Below are 19,756 nucleotides of genomic sequence, written 5' to 3' on the forward strand. Positions count from 1 at the left end.
TTCAGGAGCTGGGCATATCACTTTACCCCATCAATCCAGCCTCTTCATTTTAGCCAGTGAAAAAGGACGAGGACAAACTCTAAAGTCTGGCCTGGCTTGTTGTTATGTTGGTGAGTCCAAGGCTAAGGCTGACTGTCATTTGGTCAAATAGCGAAAATGACAATCAATCAATCAAATGTATTTATAAAGCCCTTCTTACATCAGATGATGTCACCAAGTGCTGTACAGACACCCAGCCTAAAACCCCAAACAGCAAGCAATGCAGGTGTAGAAGCACGGTGGCTAGGAAAAACCTCCTAGAAAGGCCAGAACCTAGGAAGAAACCTAGGAAGGAACCAGGCTATGAAGGGTGGCCATAGCCGCAGGCAGAACAGTTGAAACTGGAGCAGCAGCACGACCAGGTGGACTGGGGACAGCAAGGAGTCATCAGGCCAGGTAGTCCTGATGACAATGACAGGTGGCATGTATTATGGAATGTATATCAAAGGATCCAAAAATATACACATGTCAGACAGCACAGGAGAGAGATAGCACACACCCTAGGCATGTCAGAAGAGCGAGAGTGCACTAGCAAAAATCTGCGTCCTAACTGACACTGGCATATTCCCTTTATACTGCGTGACTTTTGACCAGTGCCCATGGCCAAAAGTAGTGAACTATAAGGAATAGGATGCCATTTGGGTTACAACCATAGAGATTTCAGGGCAGACCGGGTCTTGTTGTTTAAATCCTTATAAGTTAAGACTGAGGCTGTAGAAACTGCCCTTGGACCAGAGCTTAGAGGCAGCTCCTCCCAAAAGCTGCTGGTTATGCAACCCAAACATATCCAGTGTGCACTGTTCACAGTGCAGATTGTCTTTCTGCTGTAGAAACTGACCCTGGACCAGAGCTTAGAGGCAGCTCCTCCCAAAAGCTGCTGGTTATGCAACCCAAACGTATCCAGTGTGCACTGCTCACAGTGCAGATCTTCTTTCTGCTGTACACTGAGCCAGCTGTGTCCTGGCAGCACAGTCCTCATTTCAACCCGGCACTGTTTTAGAGATGCCCCGTAGGCCTGCTACTACTGACACACACACAGAGCACATACACACTCAGGGCGCGCGCACACAGAGCACATACACACACACACCAAAACACAGGATTAGCCCCACGTACTTGTGATTTATGAATGAGCTACCTGTAGAGAGCCAACAGGGAGAGGTGAGAGGAACATTGTTAAGCAGAATCAGCTGAAAGTCCTATCATAGTATGACTGTAGGCACATGGCCTCCCTCACTGCTGCTGAGAGCTGGCTGGGAGGTTCTGAATCTTCCAGACCCGATGGTGCTGAACAGACAACTGATCCTTCTATTAAGGTTATGGGCCATGTCACGTTCCCTTTGCCCTTTCGCTGTCCTACATCATCTACATCACACTGGACTAACACAGAGTGGGGGTGTGGCTGGAGGAAATGGGGGCCAGAGTTACAAAAGATGGGCTACGTTCCAACATGCAAACTAGCGTACCACATAGAATGCATGCCCAATATATTGCTTTGTCCTAAGTCGTGTGATAGACTTGACCCGTTAAAACATGTTTCAGTGAATACTGCAGTACTCTCTATAAGGATATATTCTGCTTTTGTTCTACATGAACTCTGATGCCCCTGATGATAGTGCTATGGTATAGCTCCAACACTGTCGTGTATCCCAGTGTGACCTGCCTGCTACTAATCCCATCAAAGAGACAGTATGGAGGCCACCTAGTAGAGGCACTGAGGGCCTCCCTACTGTTCCCAGGAACAAAGCTGCATGTCGTCTCATTAACCTAGGAAATCCTCCCGGGAGTTTAAAGGGACCAGCGGGAAACCACAGGGTCCACAGGAATGAATTTAGTCTGAAGAAACACAGACACACACATACTGTACACTACGTACTGTCTGTCTAAGACATTTAGGTAAATTGCTGTCTAGGTATAGATAAACCAACCACATTATATACATTAACACTACACTCTCACCAAGACAATGCTAGTGATTAAATAAGATGGGATTGGTAGACTGGAGTGTATAGGCCTTGGAGACATTCACTATGCCTTGTTTCTGTCATTGTATGGAGTGATTGGATGCCTAGTCATTGTCTTTAATATCTGGTAAAATAACATGGCAACGGAATGATGCCATGTCAGAAGACTGAACTGATCAATAAATTCTTCTGACAGGTGCACAGCATCACACCCCCAGCATAGGATGATGACATCATCACTGCAGCTGCCAAAGCAGGGATGTTACCCTGACCTGCTGAAGGGGTAACATCTGAGGGCCTATGCCAAGTCTTTTCAGCCTCCTGAGAGGGAACAGGCGTTGTCATGCCTTCTTCACGGCTGTGTTGCTATGTGTGGACCATGTTAATTCCTTAGTGATGTGGACACCTGCTCCACTACAGCGCTCTGTTTCCTGTAGTCCACAATCAGCTCCTTCATCTTGCTGATGTTGAGGGAAAGATTGTTGTCTTGGCACCACACTGCCAGGTCACAGACCTCCTCCCTATAGGCTGTCTCATCGTCATCAGTGATCATGCAGTCAGGTGGCGGATGTGTTGTTGCCTACCCTCACCACCTACGGGCAGCCCGTCAGGAAGTCCAGGATCCAGTTGCAGAGGGAGTCGTTCAGTCCCAGGGTCCCGAGCTTAGTGATGAGCTTGGAGGGCAATATGGTGTTAAACGCTGAGCTGTAGTCAATGAACAGCATTATAACATAGGTGTCCCTCTTATACTGGTAGAAAAGGGAAGTGTGGCGTGCAATACAGATTGTGTCATCTGTGGATCTGTTGGGGCGGTATGCGAACTGGAAGTGGGTCCAAGGTGTTTGGGATGATTGTGTTGATGTGAACCATGACCAGCCTTTCAAAGCATTTTATGGCTACAGATGTGAGTGCTATGGGGCGATAGTCATTTAGACAGATTACCTTGGTGTTCTGAGAGAGAGCGAGAGCGATCACTTGTGGTGAGAGAGAGCGAGAGAACGTGTGTATACAGGTGTTTCTCTCTGTGTGTTTAAAACATTGACTTAGTACTTTAAAATGAGAGACTACCTTGACATGAAGATACTGCTGGATACAGAGGAGAGAAGAGTAGTCTTATAGCCTAGAGCCATAATGTGTTTGCTCTCTAATCAGCTCCTACAGACAGAGATTAACCCTATTTTGAATCAGATGCACAGTGATAGTAGCTCATAATTGCAAGTGTGTGGATACAAAACAACAATGCAATGCATTTGATATAATATGAACAGTGTGCGGTGGGTTATAGACAGAGTCCCCACACACTATGATCTATTTTTCTCTGGGCCTGTGTTCTGGGAGCTGGACAGAGCGTCCGGAGCAGATGCAGTGCCACAGGCTAAATTAGAGGATTGGGATGATGATGAGGATGGAGGAAAACAGCCAGAGATGTCAGTGTGAATTAGTCACTGGGAGTGTTGAGGGCTCTCTCTCGTCTGCTCTGTCCACCCTCCACCCAGCAGGCTGGCACGCAAATATGGATTTTAGACACACAGACAATGTCTGTCTGTTTGTGTGTTTCTACAGCACGGCTCCTTGCTGGAAATGAATGCTTTTCAGCTCCATTTGCACCCTGGTCTTCTACTGTTTTTTAACCATGTTGCTCCATTTGTCTTCATTTGTTAATTGTTTGTGGAGTGGGTTTTAAAGTATTTTATTGTCAGTGTTTGATTTAGATTTTTTTTACAGCAGGTTTGAAGTGTCCATAGAATGTTCAACAACAGCAGTCTGTACACATCAAAGGGATGAAGGAGCATTTCCATCCCTTCCAGAGGCTAGGAATAGAGGGTTGTGCTACAGGTCGTGTGACGAGAGTGAAGCTGTGAATCTCTGACTCATAGGAGGAGTTGTTGGAGGACACTTCACTGCCTGCAACTGTACCCAGTCATGCCCATAAGAGGGGGTCAGACCAGGAACATTCTCTCTCTCTCAGTCAATCTCCCTCCTTCCCTGTCTTCTCTTCTCGCCCACCTCTATTCTCGCTGTGTGTGACAGACAGCGGTGTTGACTCTAAGGCCTTGTCTAGTCCTCTTAGGGCTAAGGTACAAAGTGGATCTGTCACCTGAAGTACACTGACATCAGGATTATCCCTGTAGGGAGAGGAGTCTCCAGAGCCACAGTACAGTGTACAGTACAGTACACCGCAGGAAGAGGGGATGGGGAGAATGTGTTGCACCTCTGTGTCTCCATGTTGTCATCGACACCTTACCACCTACACACACACATGCGTGCACACACACACACTTACTCACTCACAGTGGCAGTCTGCTGTTTATTGAGTCCCTCCATATGTGCAGACAATGTGACTATAGGGAGCCTGCTGAGGCTTTATCCTCCCCACAAATCCTCCAACCACCCTGGGTCTAGAGTTGGCGTCTACACTCACAGCTCTCTCTCTCTCTCTCTCTCTCTCTCTCTCTCTCTCTCTCTCTCTCTCTCTTTCTCTCTTTCCTCTCTTTCTCTCTTTCTCTCTTTCTCTCTCTCTCTCTCTCTCTCTCTCTGTGTGTGTTCAGGACTTAAGCCTGTTATATAATTGTATTAAAGCAAGAGTCACTTCACACCTCTTTCACTGTGTGAGATTTGGCATAAACGTCCCCAGATCTGTCAGAGGGAAGACCTCCGCCTCTCAACATCTTTGTCCCAAATGGTACCCTATTCCCTATGTAGTGCACTACTTTGACCAGGGCCCATAGGGTGCTGATTTACCTCCTGGGTCATTGGAGAACTCAGGGTGGCACTGTTAATGGTGTTGGTCACACACCAAATGGAAGGTGACGCGTGTTGCGGTGTATTCTGTTGTCTTGATAACAAAGGGGGTTTGTGACCTGGATACAACAACCTGAGATGAATGTCTATGTGTTGTATAACAGTACACATTTGCAGATGGAGTAAACGAACAACATGCATTGTAGCCTATTGCTGTACTGTACACACTATCACTTTATGATTTAATACACCGATATCACCATTGAATGTACTGTCGCACTGAGACTAATACTCTCTTTCTCCCCACCCTCTTTCTCTCTCTCCTGCCTATATCTCTCCCTCTCTCTATCCCTCCTCAGAAAACTAAGCTCCAGGATGCGTTGCAGGAGAAAAATCGCCTGAACCTTGAGTTGTCCAGCCACAGCCTGAAGGCATCCAAGTATGACCAGGTAGGTAAGACTCTCAGTATGCATCCCAAATGGCACTCTATTCCCTACATAATGCACTACTTTTGACTAGGGCTCAACTGCACGGCAGCACAGCCCAGCACAGTGCTAAAATCTCTTGGGTCAATGGGCATACAGTTGAAGTCGGATGTTTACATACACCTTAGCCAAATACATTTATACTCAGTTTTTTACAATTACTGACATTTAACCCTAGTAAAATTCCCCTGTCTTAGATCAACTAGGATCACCACTTTATTTTAAGTACGTGAAATGTCAGAATAATAGTAGAGAGAATGATTCATTTCAGCTTTTATTTCTTTCCTCACATTCCCAGTGGGTCAGAAGTTTACATACACTCAATTAGTATTTGGTAGCATTGCCTTTCAATTGTTTAACTTGGGTCAAACATTTTGGGTAGCCATCCACAAGCTTCCCACAATAAGTTGGGTGAATTTTGGCCCATTCCTCCTGACAGAGCTGGTGTAACTGAGTCAGGATGTGGGCCTCCTTGCTCGCACACACTTTTTCAGTTCTGCCCACAAATTTTCTATGGGATTGAGGTCAGGGCTTTGTGATGGCCACTCCAATTCCTTGACTTTGTTGTCCTTAAGCCATTTTGCCACAACTTTGGAACTATGCTTTGGGTCATTGTCCATTTGGAAGACCCATTTGCGACCAAGCTTTAACTTCCTGACTGATGTCTTGAGATGTTGCTTCAATATATCCACATAATTTTCCTACCTCATGATGCCATCTATTTTGTGAAGTGCACCAGTCCCTCCTGCAGCAAAGCACCCCCATAACATGATGCTGCCACCCCCGTGCTTCACGGTTGGGATGGTATTCTTCGGCTTGCAAGCCTCCCCCTTTTTCCTCCAAACATAACGATGGTCATTATGGACAAAAAGTTAGATTTTTGTTTCATCAGACCAAAGGACATTTCTCCAAAAAGTACAATCTTTGTCCACATGTGCAGTTACAAATCGTAGTCTGGCTTTTTTATGGCGATTTTGGAGCTGTGGCTTCTTCCTTGCTGAGCGGCCTTTCAGGTTATGTCAATATAGGACTCGTTTTACTGTGGATATAGATACTTTTATACCTGTTTCCTCCAGCATCTTCACAAGGTTCTTTGCTGTTGTTCTGGGATTGATTTGCACTTTTTGCACCAAAGTACGTTCATCTCTAGTAGACAGAACAAGTCTCCTTCCTGAGCGGTATGACGGCTGCGTGTTGTTCATACTTGCGTACTGTTGTTTGTACAGATGAACGTGGTACCTTCAGGCGTTTGGAAATTGCTCCCAAGGATGAACCAGACTTGTGGAGGTCTACAATTTTTTTCTGAGGTCTTGGCTAATTTCTTTTGATTTTGCCATGATGTCAATCAAAGAGGCGCTGAGTTCGAAGGTATGCCTTGAAATACATCCACAGGTACAACTCCAATTGACTCAAATGATGTCAATTAGCCTATCAGAAGCTTCTAAAGCCATGACATCATTTTCTGGAATTTTACAAGCTGCTTAAAGGCACAGTCAACTTAGTGTATGTAAACATCTGACCCACTGGAATTGTGATACAGTGAGTTATAAGTGAAATAATCTGTCTGTAAACAATTGTTGGATAAATTACCATTGTCATGCACGAAGTAGATGTCCTAACCGACTTGCCAAAACTATAGTTTGTTAACAAGACATTTGTGGAGTGGTTGAAAAACGAGTTTTAATGACTCCAACCTAAGTGTATGTAAACTTCCGACTTCAACTGTATATCATATTGACATATCAGGGCCACAGGGCCCCAGGGGTATCTCTCACAGATGGGGCTCTGCATTTCACTAACTAATAGAATATGGGATCCATCTCTAATAGATTGATAGCCACTGAAAGCCCCTTGCACAATTTCACTGCCTGTCTCCATGGAGAGATGATGCTTGTCGTGGTTCAATGGAATTGTACACATTAGGTGAGGAGTGTACCATGGATTGTGTACCATAGATGCTGGGATATCTGTTAGCCGTAACATAAGGTGTTAGCCAGTGATAGATGATATTCACAGCAGCATGGAACAGATAGGCTACCGTATGGATGTTGTAGAATTTTGTAGTTGAAGTGCATTATTAATGGAGGTGGAGAGACCATGCTCATAGCACATAGCCCAGTCATTTTTACATTTAAGTCATTTAGCAGACGCTCTTATCCAGAGCGACTTACAAATTGGTGCATTCACCTTATGATATCCAGTGGAACAACCACTTTACAATAGTGCATCTAAATCTTTTAAGGGGGGGGGTTAGAAGGATTACTTTATCCTATCCCAGGTATTCCTTAAAGAGGTGGGGTTTCAGGTGTCTCCGGAAGGTGGTGATTGACTCCGCTGTCCTGGCGTCGTGAGGGAGCTTGTTCCACCATTGGGGTGCCAGAGCAGCGAACAGTTTTGACTGGGCTGAGCGGGAACTGTGCTTCCTCAGAGGTAGGGAGGCGAGCAGGCCAGAGGTGGATGAACGCAGTCATGATGATCAATGCCCACACTTGGCTCTACTACTATCTCTAAACACTGTGATCTGGGACACAAAAACCAGGACACCACAATGTGTATGGTTACTATACATGAACACAATAATATGATTATTGTGGATAGTCAGATTAATATAATAGTTTAAAATATTTACGTTTTGCAAAAAGAAGGATTTCCATAATAATCCTGTTTGCATGGACACATCTGAAATCAGGCTACCTGATGGGACTTACACTGAACAAAAATATAAATGAAACATAAAGTAAAGTGTTGGTCCCATGTTTCATGAGCTAAAATAAAAGATCCCAGAAATGTTCCATATACACAAAAGGGTTATTTCTCTCAAATTTTGTGCACACATTTGTTTACATCCCTGTTTGTGAGCCTTTCTCCTTTCTCCTTTGCCAAGATAATCCATCCATCTGACAGGTGTGGCTTATCAAGAAGCTGATTAAACAGCGTGATCATTACACAGATGCACCTTGTGCTGGGGACAATAAACAGCCACAATAAAATGTGCAATTTTGTCACAGAACACAATGCCACAGATGTCTCAAGTTTTTAGGAAGTGTGCAATTGTCATGATGACTGAAGGAATGTCCACCAGAGTTGTTGCCAAATAATTCAATGTTCATTTCTCTACCATATGCCGCCTCCAACGTTGTTTTAGAGAATTTTGCAGTACATTCAAACGGTCTCACAACCGCAGAGCAACTGAAACCACGCCAGCCCAGGACCTCTAAATCCAACTTCTTCACCTGCAGGATCATCTGAGACCAGCCAACCGGACAGCTGATGAAACTGTGGGTTTGTACAACCAAAGAATTTCTGAACAAACTGTCAGAAACCTTCTTAGGGAAGCACATCTGCACGCTCGTTGTCGCCACCAGGGTCTTGACCTGACTGCAGTTCGGCATCGTAACCGACTTCAGTGGGCAAATGCTCACCTTCGATGGCCACTGGCACACTGGAGAAGTGTGCTCTTCACGGATGAATCCCGGTTTAACAGTACCGGGCGGATGGCGTGAGTGGTTTGTTTGTTTGTTGATGTCAACGTTGTGAACAGAGTGTACCATATGATATGGGCAGGCATTAAGCTACAGACAATCAACACAATTGCATTTTATCGATGGCAATTTGAATACACAGAGATACCGTGACGAGATCCTGAGGCCCATATCATGTTTCAGCGTGATAATGCACGGCCCTATGTCACAAGGATCTGTACACAATTCCTGGAAGCTGAAAATGGCTCAGTTCATCCATGGCCTGCATACTCACCAGACATGTCGCCCATTGAGCAGTTTGGGATGCTCTGGTACGACGTGTACGACAGCGTGTTCCTGTTCCCGCCAATATCCAGATGGGACAACTTTCCCAGGCCACAATCAATAGCCTGATGAACTCTATGTGAAGGAGATTTGTTGTGCTGCATGAGGCAAATGTTGGTTTTCTGATCCACACCCCTACTTTTTTTTTAAAGGTATCTGTGACCAGCAGATGCATGTCTGTATTCCCGGTCATGTGAAATCCATAGATTTGGGCCTAATTATTTTATTTCAGTTGACTGATTTCATTATATGAACTTTAACTCCGTAAAATCTTTAAAATTGTTGCATGTTGCATTTTATATATGTTTTTAAGTATAAATAAATGCAGAAAATCAGCAATCAAAATAAATGTTCTACCACAGCGACCATGTTATTTTTATGAAACCTATTTCATTCTGAGTTCGGATATATAAAGTTTGTATGTGAACACTATTTCTAACATGCATACAGTACTTTCAGTTTTTCTGAAATCACTTCACTCTCGTGTAAGAGGGAGGCTTGCGCTACCCGATGCTGGCACATGCGCAGATCAAATACACAGCTAGAATGCCGATTAAGCTGTACATGTACTAATAATTCAAAAGATTGCTCAGAAAGCCAGATTTTAATTGCTCTATGTAGATTTTGATCTTACGCCAATTTAGATAAGTAGAGTAAAGTGTTTACATGACTATTGCAATGTATGGCCTTACTGCCATAATCAGTTTAATATTGAGTTATTAGTGTGCATGTAGATGTACTCGATGACACAAACATCGAGAGCACCACTCCCCAGCCTCCCAGTGTGTCTATCTCTATCTATCTCATTCCCGTCCGGCAGACGCACGCACACACACACACACACACACACACACACACACAGACAGAGACAGAGACAGAGACAGACAGACAGTCAGACAGTCATTCACTCACAGACTGACTGACTGACTGACTGACTGACTGACTGACTGACTGACTGACTGAGTAACTGACTGAGTGAGTGAGTAACTGACTGACTGACTGACTGACTGACTGACTGACCGTCTGTGGAGGGAGGCGACTAGCGCTAATAGTCTCACTTACAGAGGACCAGTTTTAACACGGGTCAAGGAACAACTTGGCTCTTGGCTCCGTCCTATTGCCCCAACCAGCTCCTTGCGCACGCCACCCCCAACAAAAAGGAGCTGTCTTTCTCCGCCGGCCAAGACGGGTCTTTGAGATGAAAGACGGGAGGTGCCTGAGCCTGGGTCTTATGCTACTAAGTCTTTGAGATGGAAGATGGGAGGTACCAGAACCCGAGCCTGGGTCTGATGCTACTAAGTCTTTGAGATGGAAGACGAGAGGTACCAGAGCCCGAGCCTGGGTCTGATGCTACTAAGTCTTTGAGAGGAAAGACGAGAGGTACCAGAGCCCGAGCCTGGGTCTGATGCTACTAAGTCTTTGAGATGGAAGACGAGAGGTACCAGAGCCCGAGCCTGGGTCTGATGCTACTAAGTCTTTGAGATGGAAGACGAGAGGTACCAGAGCCCGAGCCTGGGTCTGATGCTACTACCTGAGGGGGCATGCTTATGGTTAGCATCAGAGGCAGTAATCACAGGAGCAGTTAGCGTTAGTGCTGGGCGCTAGCCAAGGCGCTCTCTCTCTCTGGGTATTAATGAGATTGTGGAGACTTAGTAAATAACGCGCCTCTGTCTAACCCCCGCGTCAAAGGGGCGATTTCTCAAAGCGGATGACGTGAGATCGATGGGAGGTGTGAGTGGAGCGGTCTTCCTGTATCAGAGGGAGGGGATGCAGAGGGGGGACAGAGAGCCCCAGATGGACGACAGGAAAGGGGGAGAGTGAACGAGTGCTGAGAGGAACTTGTCAGGACTGTCTGATTGATGGGAGGGAAGGCGAGGGACTAGTTGCTGTGGGTGATTTAAGCCAGTCAGTTTGGTCTTTGTCATTATCATTTTCTCTTTATGGTCAACCCCCCTCATGATCCCCAGATGAACTTTAACTGACCCCTGTGTAGAGAAAGGATTGTATCACATCTAAGTGGAGTTGTCAGAATACTGGAATTATGGGGAGATATACAGTAGATGTGATTTTATATCAGAACAGAAGATCTTGTCACAAACTTTACCCACAACCAAGAATGATTCTAGATTAATTCGTTTGAGGGTCTGGCTGAAATCATTTGTTTCAGCGTACAAGTACAACATTATGAATAACTTGTGTGGTGCAATTTCGTGGAGTCTGTAAATTACCTTGAATGAGCTAATCTGTCGTGGTAATTAATTAGTGACTTAAGGGGTTGGAAAGCGGTGAGGAATGATTCTGTTCAGATGCAGCCTAACTCCAGAGAACCCAACTGAACTCACCTTCAAGGCATTCAGATTGATGATGAAATGATGCCACCGATTTTGAGTCAGCAGCTACCTTTCATAGTCACTATGGAAATAGGCTGATTAACTTTACTTCAGTTTGTGAACTCTCCACCCCCCCACCCCCCCCACTCCCATGAAACTCTGATTCATGTAATGGTGTAAGACCAAACTTCATCAATTTTGCATGCCTCTGTTACTTCGGAAATACATGGAAATGAATGAAAAAGAAGGATAAATTGTTGGAACAGAAGAAAAATTGGTTTTCTCCAATTTTTTCTTCCCTCACTCCAAATGCATATACTGTATATTTAGTCTCTCTGATTCACTCTTCCCCTGACTTGATTTCTCTCTTTCCTTATTTTCTTCTTCTCTAGGTAAGGTCAGAATATGAGCAACTTAGACACACCTATAGCACTGTGAGTCAGGAGAGAGACTTGGCTCAAGAGGAGAGGAAACAGCTCCAAGGCAAACTGGAGAACCTCGAGCAGGTCCTCAAGGTGAGAATCCATCTGCCCGTCCATCCATCCAAAAATCCATCAATCCATCCTAGCTCTCCTAAATTCACTGCTACTGTTCCTCCAACTCAGCCAATCATGAGATATGGACTAAACATCAGCTGCACGGTTCTATAAGGCCTTTGCAATCTGATTGGTTTAAGTTAACGTAAGGCCAGGTCACTTGAACTTTTTGTGAAAATCTGATTGGACAAAAGCATCTATCTACAAAGTCTGTCCTTCAAGTTATAGAATACATATTGTTTTTACAATAAAAGCTTGGAAGAAATTGGTGTAAGTCATGAGCTTTGTTATCTGTTTTGCAGGACACCCTTTTTCATTAGACTCTTATTTGCCAATAACAATCAGCAGTAGTCTCATAGCAGTGTGAAAATGCTCTCATTACAAATCACTGCTTCCCTCCATTCCATATTGATTGTCTGTTTGTAAGGAGTGGATATGTTTGAGGGAAAAATGTACCCATCAAGAGGAAATTGACTCCTGCTCCTGAAAAATGAAAGAAGTGTGTGTTGCTTTCTCATTGCCTATTGATTTGTACAGATGGGTAGATTGCATGTTGGAGAACATTATGGAGAGAGATGGGGTAAGCAGAGAAAGACTCTGAAAATGGAGAAAGAAGATTTCCTGAAGTGGAGCATTCTCCTTCATTTCCAGTGTACTCAATGTTTCAGGGATAATGACAATGACGATACCAATGACTGCGATTATGAAAATCTGTAGGCTATTGTTTGATCGCTGTGTAGGAGAGCAAGAGGACAGTTCATTCTGGAGCTTTTGAATGACCACCACCACATCTGATAGTGAGCCTAGCAGATCAAATCAAATGTTATTGTTCACATACACATGTTTAGCAGATGATATTGTGGGTGTAGCGTAAGGCATGTGTTTCTAGCTCCAAAAGTGCAGTAATATGTAACAAGTCTAACAATTTCACAACAATACACACAATACACACAATTTCTAAAGTAAAGGAATGGAATTAAGAATAAATAAATATTTGGACGAGCAATGTCGGCGCGGCATAGACTAAAATACAGTAGAATAGAATAGAGTATATACATATGAGATGAGTAATGCAAAATATGTAAACATTGTTAAAGTGACTAATGTTCCATTATTAAAGCGGCCAGTGATTTCAAGTCTATGTATATAGGGCAGCAGCCACTACGGTGCTAGCGATGGCTATTTAACAGTCTGATGGCCTTGAGAGAAGCTGTTCTTCAATCTCTTGGTCCCAGATTTGATGCACCTGTACTAACCTCGCCTTCTGGATGATAGCGGAGTGAACAGGCAGTGGCTCGGGTGGTTGTTGTCCTTGATGATCTTTTTGGCCTTCCTGTGACATCCGGTGCTGTAGCTGTCCTGGAGGGAAGGTAGTTTGCCCCCGGTGATGCGTTAGGCAGACTGCACCACCCTCTGGAGAGCCCTGCGGTTGCGGGCAGTGCAGTTGCCATACAGCCCATCAGGATGCTCGAATTGTGCATCTCTAAAGGTTTGTGAGGGTTTTAGGTGCCAAGACAAATTTCTTCAGCCTCCTGAGGTTGAAGAGGCACTGTTGCGCCTTCTTCACCACACTGTCTGTGTGGGTGGACCATTTCAGTTTGTCAGTGATGTGTATGCCGAGGAACTTGAAGCTTTCCACCTTCTCCACTCTCGTTGATGTGGATAGGGGGGTGCTCCCTGTTAAGTCCACGATCAGCTCCTTTGTTTTGTTTACGTTGAGTGAGAGGCTATTTTCCTGGCACCACACTCCCAGGGCCCTAACCTCCTCTCTGTAGGCTGTCTTGTCATTGTTGGTAATCAGGCCTACTACAGTTGTGTCGTCTGCAAACTTGATGATTGAGTTGGAGGCGTGCGTGGCCACGCAGTCATGGGTGAACAGGGAGCACAGGAGGAGGCTGAGCATGCACCCTTGTGGGGCCCCTGTGTTGAGGATCAGCGAAGTGGAGGTCTTGTATCCTACCTTCACCACCTGGGGGTGGCCTGTCAGGAAGACCAGGACCGAGTTGCACAGGGCGGGGTTCAGACCTAGGGCCCCAAGCTTAATGATGAGCTCGGAGGGTACTATGATGTTGAATGCTGAGCTATAGTCAATGAACAGCGGTCTTACATAGGTATTCCTCTTGTCCAGATGGGATAGGGCAGTGTGCAGTATCGCTATGGGCGATAGTCATTTAGTTCAGTTACCTTTGCTTTCTTAGGAACAGGAACAATGGTGGACATCTTGAATGTGGGGACAGCAGACTGGGATAGGGAGAGATTGAATATCTCCATAAACACTCCAGCCAGCTGGTCTGCGCATGCTCTGAGGACGCGCTAGGGATGCCGTCTGGCCCGGCAGCCTTGCGAGTGTTAACACTCTTAAATGTCTTACTCAAGTCAGCCACAGAGAAGGAGAGCCCAGTCTTTCATAGCTTGCCGCGTCGGTGGCACTGTGTTATCCTCAAAGCGGGTGAAGAAGGTGTTTAGCTTATCCGGAAGCAAGACGTCGACGACGTGGCTGGTATTCCCTTTGTAGTCCATGATTGTCTGTAGACCCTGTCACATACATCTCATGTCTGAGCCGTTGAATTGCGACTCCACTTTGTCTCTGTACTGACGTTTTGCATGTTTGATTATTTTAAGGAGGGAATACCTGCACTGTTTGTATCCGGCCATATTCCCAGTCACCTTGCCATGGTTAAATGCGGTGGTTCGCACTTTCAGTTTTGCGTGAATGCTGCCATCTATCCACAGTTTCTGGTTTGGGTAGGTTTTAATAGTGACAGTGGTACAACATCTTCTATACATTTTCTGATAAAATCAGTCACCGTATCCGTGTATTCGGCAATGTTATTCTCAGAGGCTACCCGGAACATATCCCATTCCGCGTGATCAAAACCAACTTGAAGCATGGGTTCTGATTGTTCAGACAAGCGTTGAATAGACCGTAGCACGGGTACTTCCTGTTTGAGTTTCTGCCTATAGGAAGGGAGGAGCAACATGGAGTCGTGATCAGATTTGCCGAAGGGAGGGCGGGGGAGGGCCTTGTAGGCATTTCGGAATGCTGAGTAGCAGTGGTCCAATGTTTTCTCAGAGCAAGTGCTACAGTCAATGTGTTGGTATTACTTCGGTAGCGTTTTCCTCAGATTAGCTTTGTTAAAATCTTCGGGTACATTAAATGCTGCCTCAGGATATTTGGTTTACAATTTGCATAGAGTCCAGTGTAGTTATTTGAGGGCCATTGTGGTATCGGCTTGAGGGGAATATACACAGCTGTAACTTTAACTGAAGAGAATTCTCGTGCGAGGTAATATGGTCAGCATTTGATTGTGAGGTATTCTATGTCGGGTGAACAAAAGGACTTGAGTTCTGTATGTTATCACAATCATACCATGAGTAATTAATCATGAAACATACAGCCCCGCCCTTCTCCTTCCCGGAGATATTTTTATTCCTGTCTGTGTGATAAACTGAGAACCCAACTGACTGTACGGACTCAGACTATATATCACGAAAGAGCCATGTTTCCTTGAAACAGAGTATGTTACAAGCCCTGATGTCTCTCTGGAAGGAGATCCTCGCCCTGAGCCTGTCAACTTTATTATCCAGAGACTGAACATTGGTGAGTAATACACTCGGAAGCAGTGGGTGTTGTGCGCGCCTCCTTAGTTGGACTAGAAGTCCACTCCGAATTCCTCTTCTCAGCCGGCGGTGTTTTGGATCAGCCTCTGGAATCAGTTCAATTGCCCTGGGGGGTACGAACAAGGGATCCAATTCGGGAAAGTCATATTCCTGGTCGTAATGCTGGTAATGCTAGTGAGTTACCACTGCTCTGATATCCAAAAGTTATTTCCGGCTGCATGTAATAACACCCCAAAAATTCTGGGCTAATAATGTAAGAAATAACACATATAAAAACAAAATATTGCATAGTTGCTTAGGAGCTAGAAGCACGGCTGCCCCAACTTGTCATGGCGCCGACAGAGGTACATGCCCTCCTAGGAGGTACATGCCCTCCTATGAGAAAAATGCCCTTTTGATTGGTGACGATTTTAATGTAATGATTTGATCATCAAGCAAGCTAATTTCTCAAACCCTTGAATGTTGGAAAATACCCTTCCTCGCCCTCCTGCTATCGTGAGTGCGACAGCGAGCTGTCCTTTATGCAGAGCATATGGGTGCCTGGTGGCGAGTTGAGTAGTAGGCTACTTGTTGCATCTCTCACTGTCAGGGACTGGGAAGAGAGCAATTTGACTGTTTGTTGAGGCAGATGTCAGCAGCAGAAAATCTAGTAAAGACTAGTTAAGTAACTGATTTATCTACACTGATTTATCTACATTATATATACAAAAGTATGTGGACACACCTTCAAATTAGTGGATTCAACTATTTCAGCTATATCCGTTGTTCACAGATGTATAAAATCGAGCACACAGCCATGAAATCTCTGTAGAAAACATTGGCAGTAGAATGGCCTTACTGAAGAGCTCAGTGAATTTCAACGTAGCGCCGTCATAGGATGCCACCTTTCCAACATGTCAGTTGGAAAGTCAGAAATGGCTTGTTGAGATAGGTGTGGAAGAACTTGACTGGCCTGCACAGAGCCCTGTCCTCAACCCCATCAAACAACTTTGGGATGAATTGGAACGCAGACTGCGAGCCAGGCCTAATCGCCCAACATCAGTGCCCGACCTCACTAATGCTCTTGTGGCTGAATGCAAGCAAGTCCTCGCAGCAATGTTCAGACATATAGCGGAAAGCCTTCCCAGAAGAGTGGAGGCTGTTATAGCAGCAAAGGGGGACCAACTTCATCTTAATGCCAATGATTTTGGAATGAGAAGTTCGATGAGCAGGTGTCCACATACTTTTGGTCATTCAGCATACATTAGCAATCAGCTGATGTTTCTGTGAACAGTAGCCTAGTGGTGTTAGCTTGGTTACAGTGTGTGATGACGGAGTGTGCTTTTGCACAGTATTTACGTATATGGTGAAAATAAATTGTGAATTCGACTATAGGAGCAGTAGTAAATTATGAATTTGGGGAGGAGGGTTTCACATTGAGCACTTGCCCCTCACAAAGGAGCCTGGTGACAGTCCCTCAGTCACTGGAGTCCCCAGCAGAGCTTAAGACTCTATGATTATGCAAAGAGGGTGCCTGCTTAGCCCAAAGCCAGTAGGGGTGTCCGGGGTTATTCTTCCCCTACAAAAAAAGCATAATTTCAGCAGCATGAATTTGGTACACTTTGAGATTAACTTTGAGAGATTAGAACATTGAGAGATTCAAACTTTTTTCAGGTAACTTTTCCACAGCAGACACTGCCAGTACTCAATTACAGTTGCTACTGTGGGTCTCTACTCTGGAACACTCTTTAGTCTCTACTCTGGAACACATGCATCTACAGTGTATTGCCAAAAACCACTCAACAATTACAAGCATGGACTCTGACCTGTCTAATGAGCCAAGCTGATTAAAGAATACCACAGTACCCAAACACTCTCTCTCTCTTCCTCTCTCTCTCACACTCACACTCTCTCTCACACACACACACACACACACACACACACACACACACACACACACACACACACACACACACACACACACACACACACACTGTGCAGTCATTAAAATCCATAGCTGCTTTATGTTTTTAAACTCCAAGAAACATCTTATGTCCCTAACTCCAATTCCTACCGGTGGCAGCGGCTCTTAACTCTGCAGATACAGTCATGATGACTCAGCTAATTTGGGAGTGGCTAGATTTGGGTTTTGTGTAGGTGTCTCTGTGTGATGGATCACAGGAATCAGTGTCGGACTAGACGTAGTCAGTACAGGTAGACAAATTTCATACCCTCTGAATTAAAAACGTGAGCTTTTTATATATTGTGTACTTTTTATGTATTGTGTAGCTGCTATTACAGGTGCTGTAAAAGTGTTTGGACTGTTGTGTGACCATTCTATGATACATTTGGAGATTTTAAAGGCATAGTTACCTCACTATGACCATGAACTTACTGTGTTGTGACCTGGTCTCCCCAGTATGTAACCACATATTGAACATGTTGTGATATGATTATGGTCTCCCGAGCATATGACCATGTATTGACTGTGTTGTGACCTGTTCTCCACAGCATATGCGAGAGGCTGCAGAGAGGAGGCAGCAGTTGGAAGAGGAGCATGAGCAGGCCCTGGCTGTCCTCACAACCAAGCAGCAGGAGATTCACCTTCTGCAGAGGGTAAGCCCATAATACCCCACCTCGCCTCCGCCCTAGACTCCAACCACCATGACCACAGTATGACCACAGAGGTCACAAGACAAATTTAATCAACGTTTATTTGTCACTTGCGCCGAATACAACAGCTGTAGACCTTACAGTGAAGTGCTTACTTACAGGCCCTAACCAGCAGTGCAATTTTTAAATAAAAAATAGCATAGTTACCTCACACTGTTATCATGGTAACAGTGTGATAGCCTATAGGGAGGAGGTCAGAGACCTGGCCGGGTGGTGCCAGAATAACAATCTATCCCTCAACGTAACCAAGACTAAGGAGATGATTGTGGACTACAGGAAAGGAGGACCGAGCACGCCCCCATTCTCATCGACGGGGCTGTAGTGGTGCAGATTGAGAGCTTCAAGTTCCTTGGTATCCACATCAACAACAAACTAGAATGGTCCAAACACACCAAGACAGTCGTGAAGAGGGCATGACAAAGCCTATTCCCCCTCAGGAAACTAAAAAGATTTGGCATGGGTCCTGAGATCCTCAAAAGGTTCTACAGCTGCAACATCGAGAGCATCCTGACCGGTTGCATCACTGCCTGGTACGGCAATTGCTCGGCCTCCGACCGCAAGGCACTACAGAGGGTAGTGCGTACGGCCCAGTACATCACTGGGGCTAAGCTGCCTGCCATCCAGGACCTCTACACCAGGTGGTGTCAGAGGAAGGCCCTAAAAATTGTCAAAGACCCCAGCCACCCCAGTCATAGACTGTTCTTTCTACTACCGCATGGCAAGCAGTACCGGAGTGCCAAGTCTAGGACAAAAAGGCTTCTCAACAGTTTTTAACCCCAAGTCATAAGACTCCTGAACAGCTAATCAAATGGCTACCTGGACTATTTGCATTGTGTGCCCCCCCCCCAACCCCTCTTTTATGCTGTTGCTACTCTCTGAATATCATATATGCATAGTAGCTTTAACGATACATTCATGTACATACTACCTCAGTTGGCCCGACCAACCAGTGCTCCCTCACATTGGCTAACCGTGCTATCTGCATTGTGTCCCGCCACCCACCACCCGCCAACCCCTCTTTTACGCTACTGCTACTCTCTGTTCATCATATATGCATAGTCACTTTAACCATATCTACATGCACATACTACCTCAATCAGCCTGACTAACCGGTGTCTGTATATAGCCTCGCTACTGCTATTTTCAACTGTCTTTTTACTGTTGTTTAATTTCTTTACTTACCTATTGTTCACCTAATACCTTTTTTGCACTATTGGTTAGAGCCTGTAAGTAAGCATTTCACTGTTAAGGTCTACACCTGTTGAATTCAGCGCACGTGACAAATAAACTTTGATTTGATTTGATTATGAGAGACAAGTATTGTGCAACTATCATGAAATGATCCCCCCCAAACACTAACTCATGCTCCATGAAAAAAACTAAAAAACAATCTACCATTAGTCCTGGTGAGACAGATGAGAAAGTAAAAGGGGCCATATAATCAGTGGTCTCCTGTGATTGTCTGTCTCTGTGGGCAGCAATAATCTGAGCCTCTAGAGAGCTGTGTGAATTCCTGTGTATGTGTTCTGTTCAGAGAGGAGCCATGACAGGCAATTAGCGCAAACGGCAAACACAGCACAG

At 45.0% G+C, this 19,756-nt stretch overlaps 1 protein-coding gene across 13 annotated transcripts in view; it reads left to right on the forward strand.

Moving 5' to 3' along the window:
• LOC115204019 (RIMS-binding protein 2) overlaps window positions 1-19,756 on the forward strand; it is a 109,999-nt gene that overhangs the window by 62,295 nt on the left and 27,948 nt on the right. For all 13 annotated transcript variants that reach the window (XM_029769219.1, XM_029769223.1, XM_029769221.1 and 10 more), the window contains 3 exons: window positions 5,105-5,194; window positions 11,759-11,881; window positions 18,014-18,118. In XM_029769219.1, coding sequence (XP_029625079.1) covers window positions 5,105-5,194; window positions 11,759-11,881; window positions 18,014-18,118 — 318 coding nt within the window. The remainder of the gene's footprint in view (window positions 1-5,104; window positions 5,195-11,758; window positions 11,882-18,013; window positions 18,119-19,756) is intronic.

This window comes from Salmo trutta, chromosome 12 (assembly GCF_901001165.1).
Source record: "Salmo trutta chromosome 12, fSalTru1.1, whole genome shotgun sequence".
NCBI classification, from domain to species: domain Eukaryota; kingdom Metazoa; phylum Chordata; class Actinopteri; order Salmoniformes; family Salmonidae; genus Salmo; species Salmo trutta.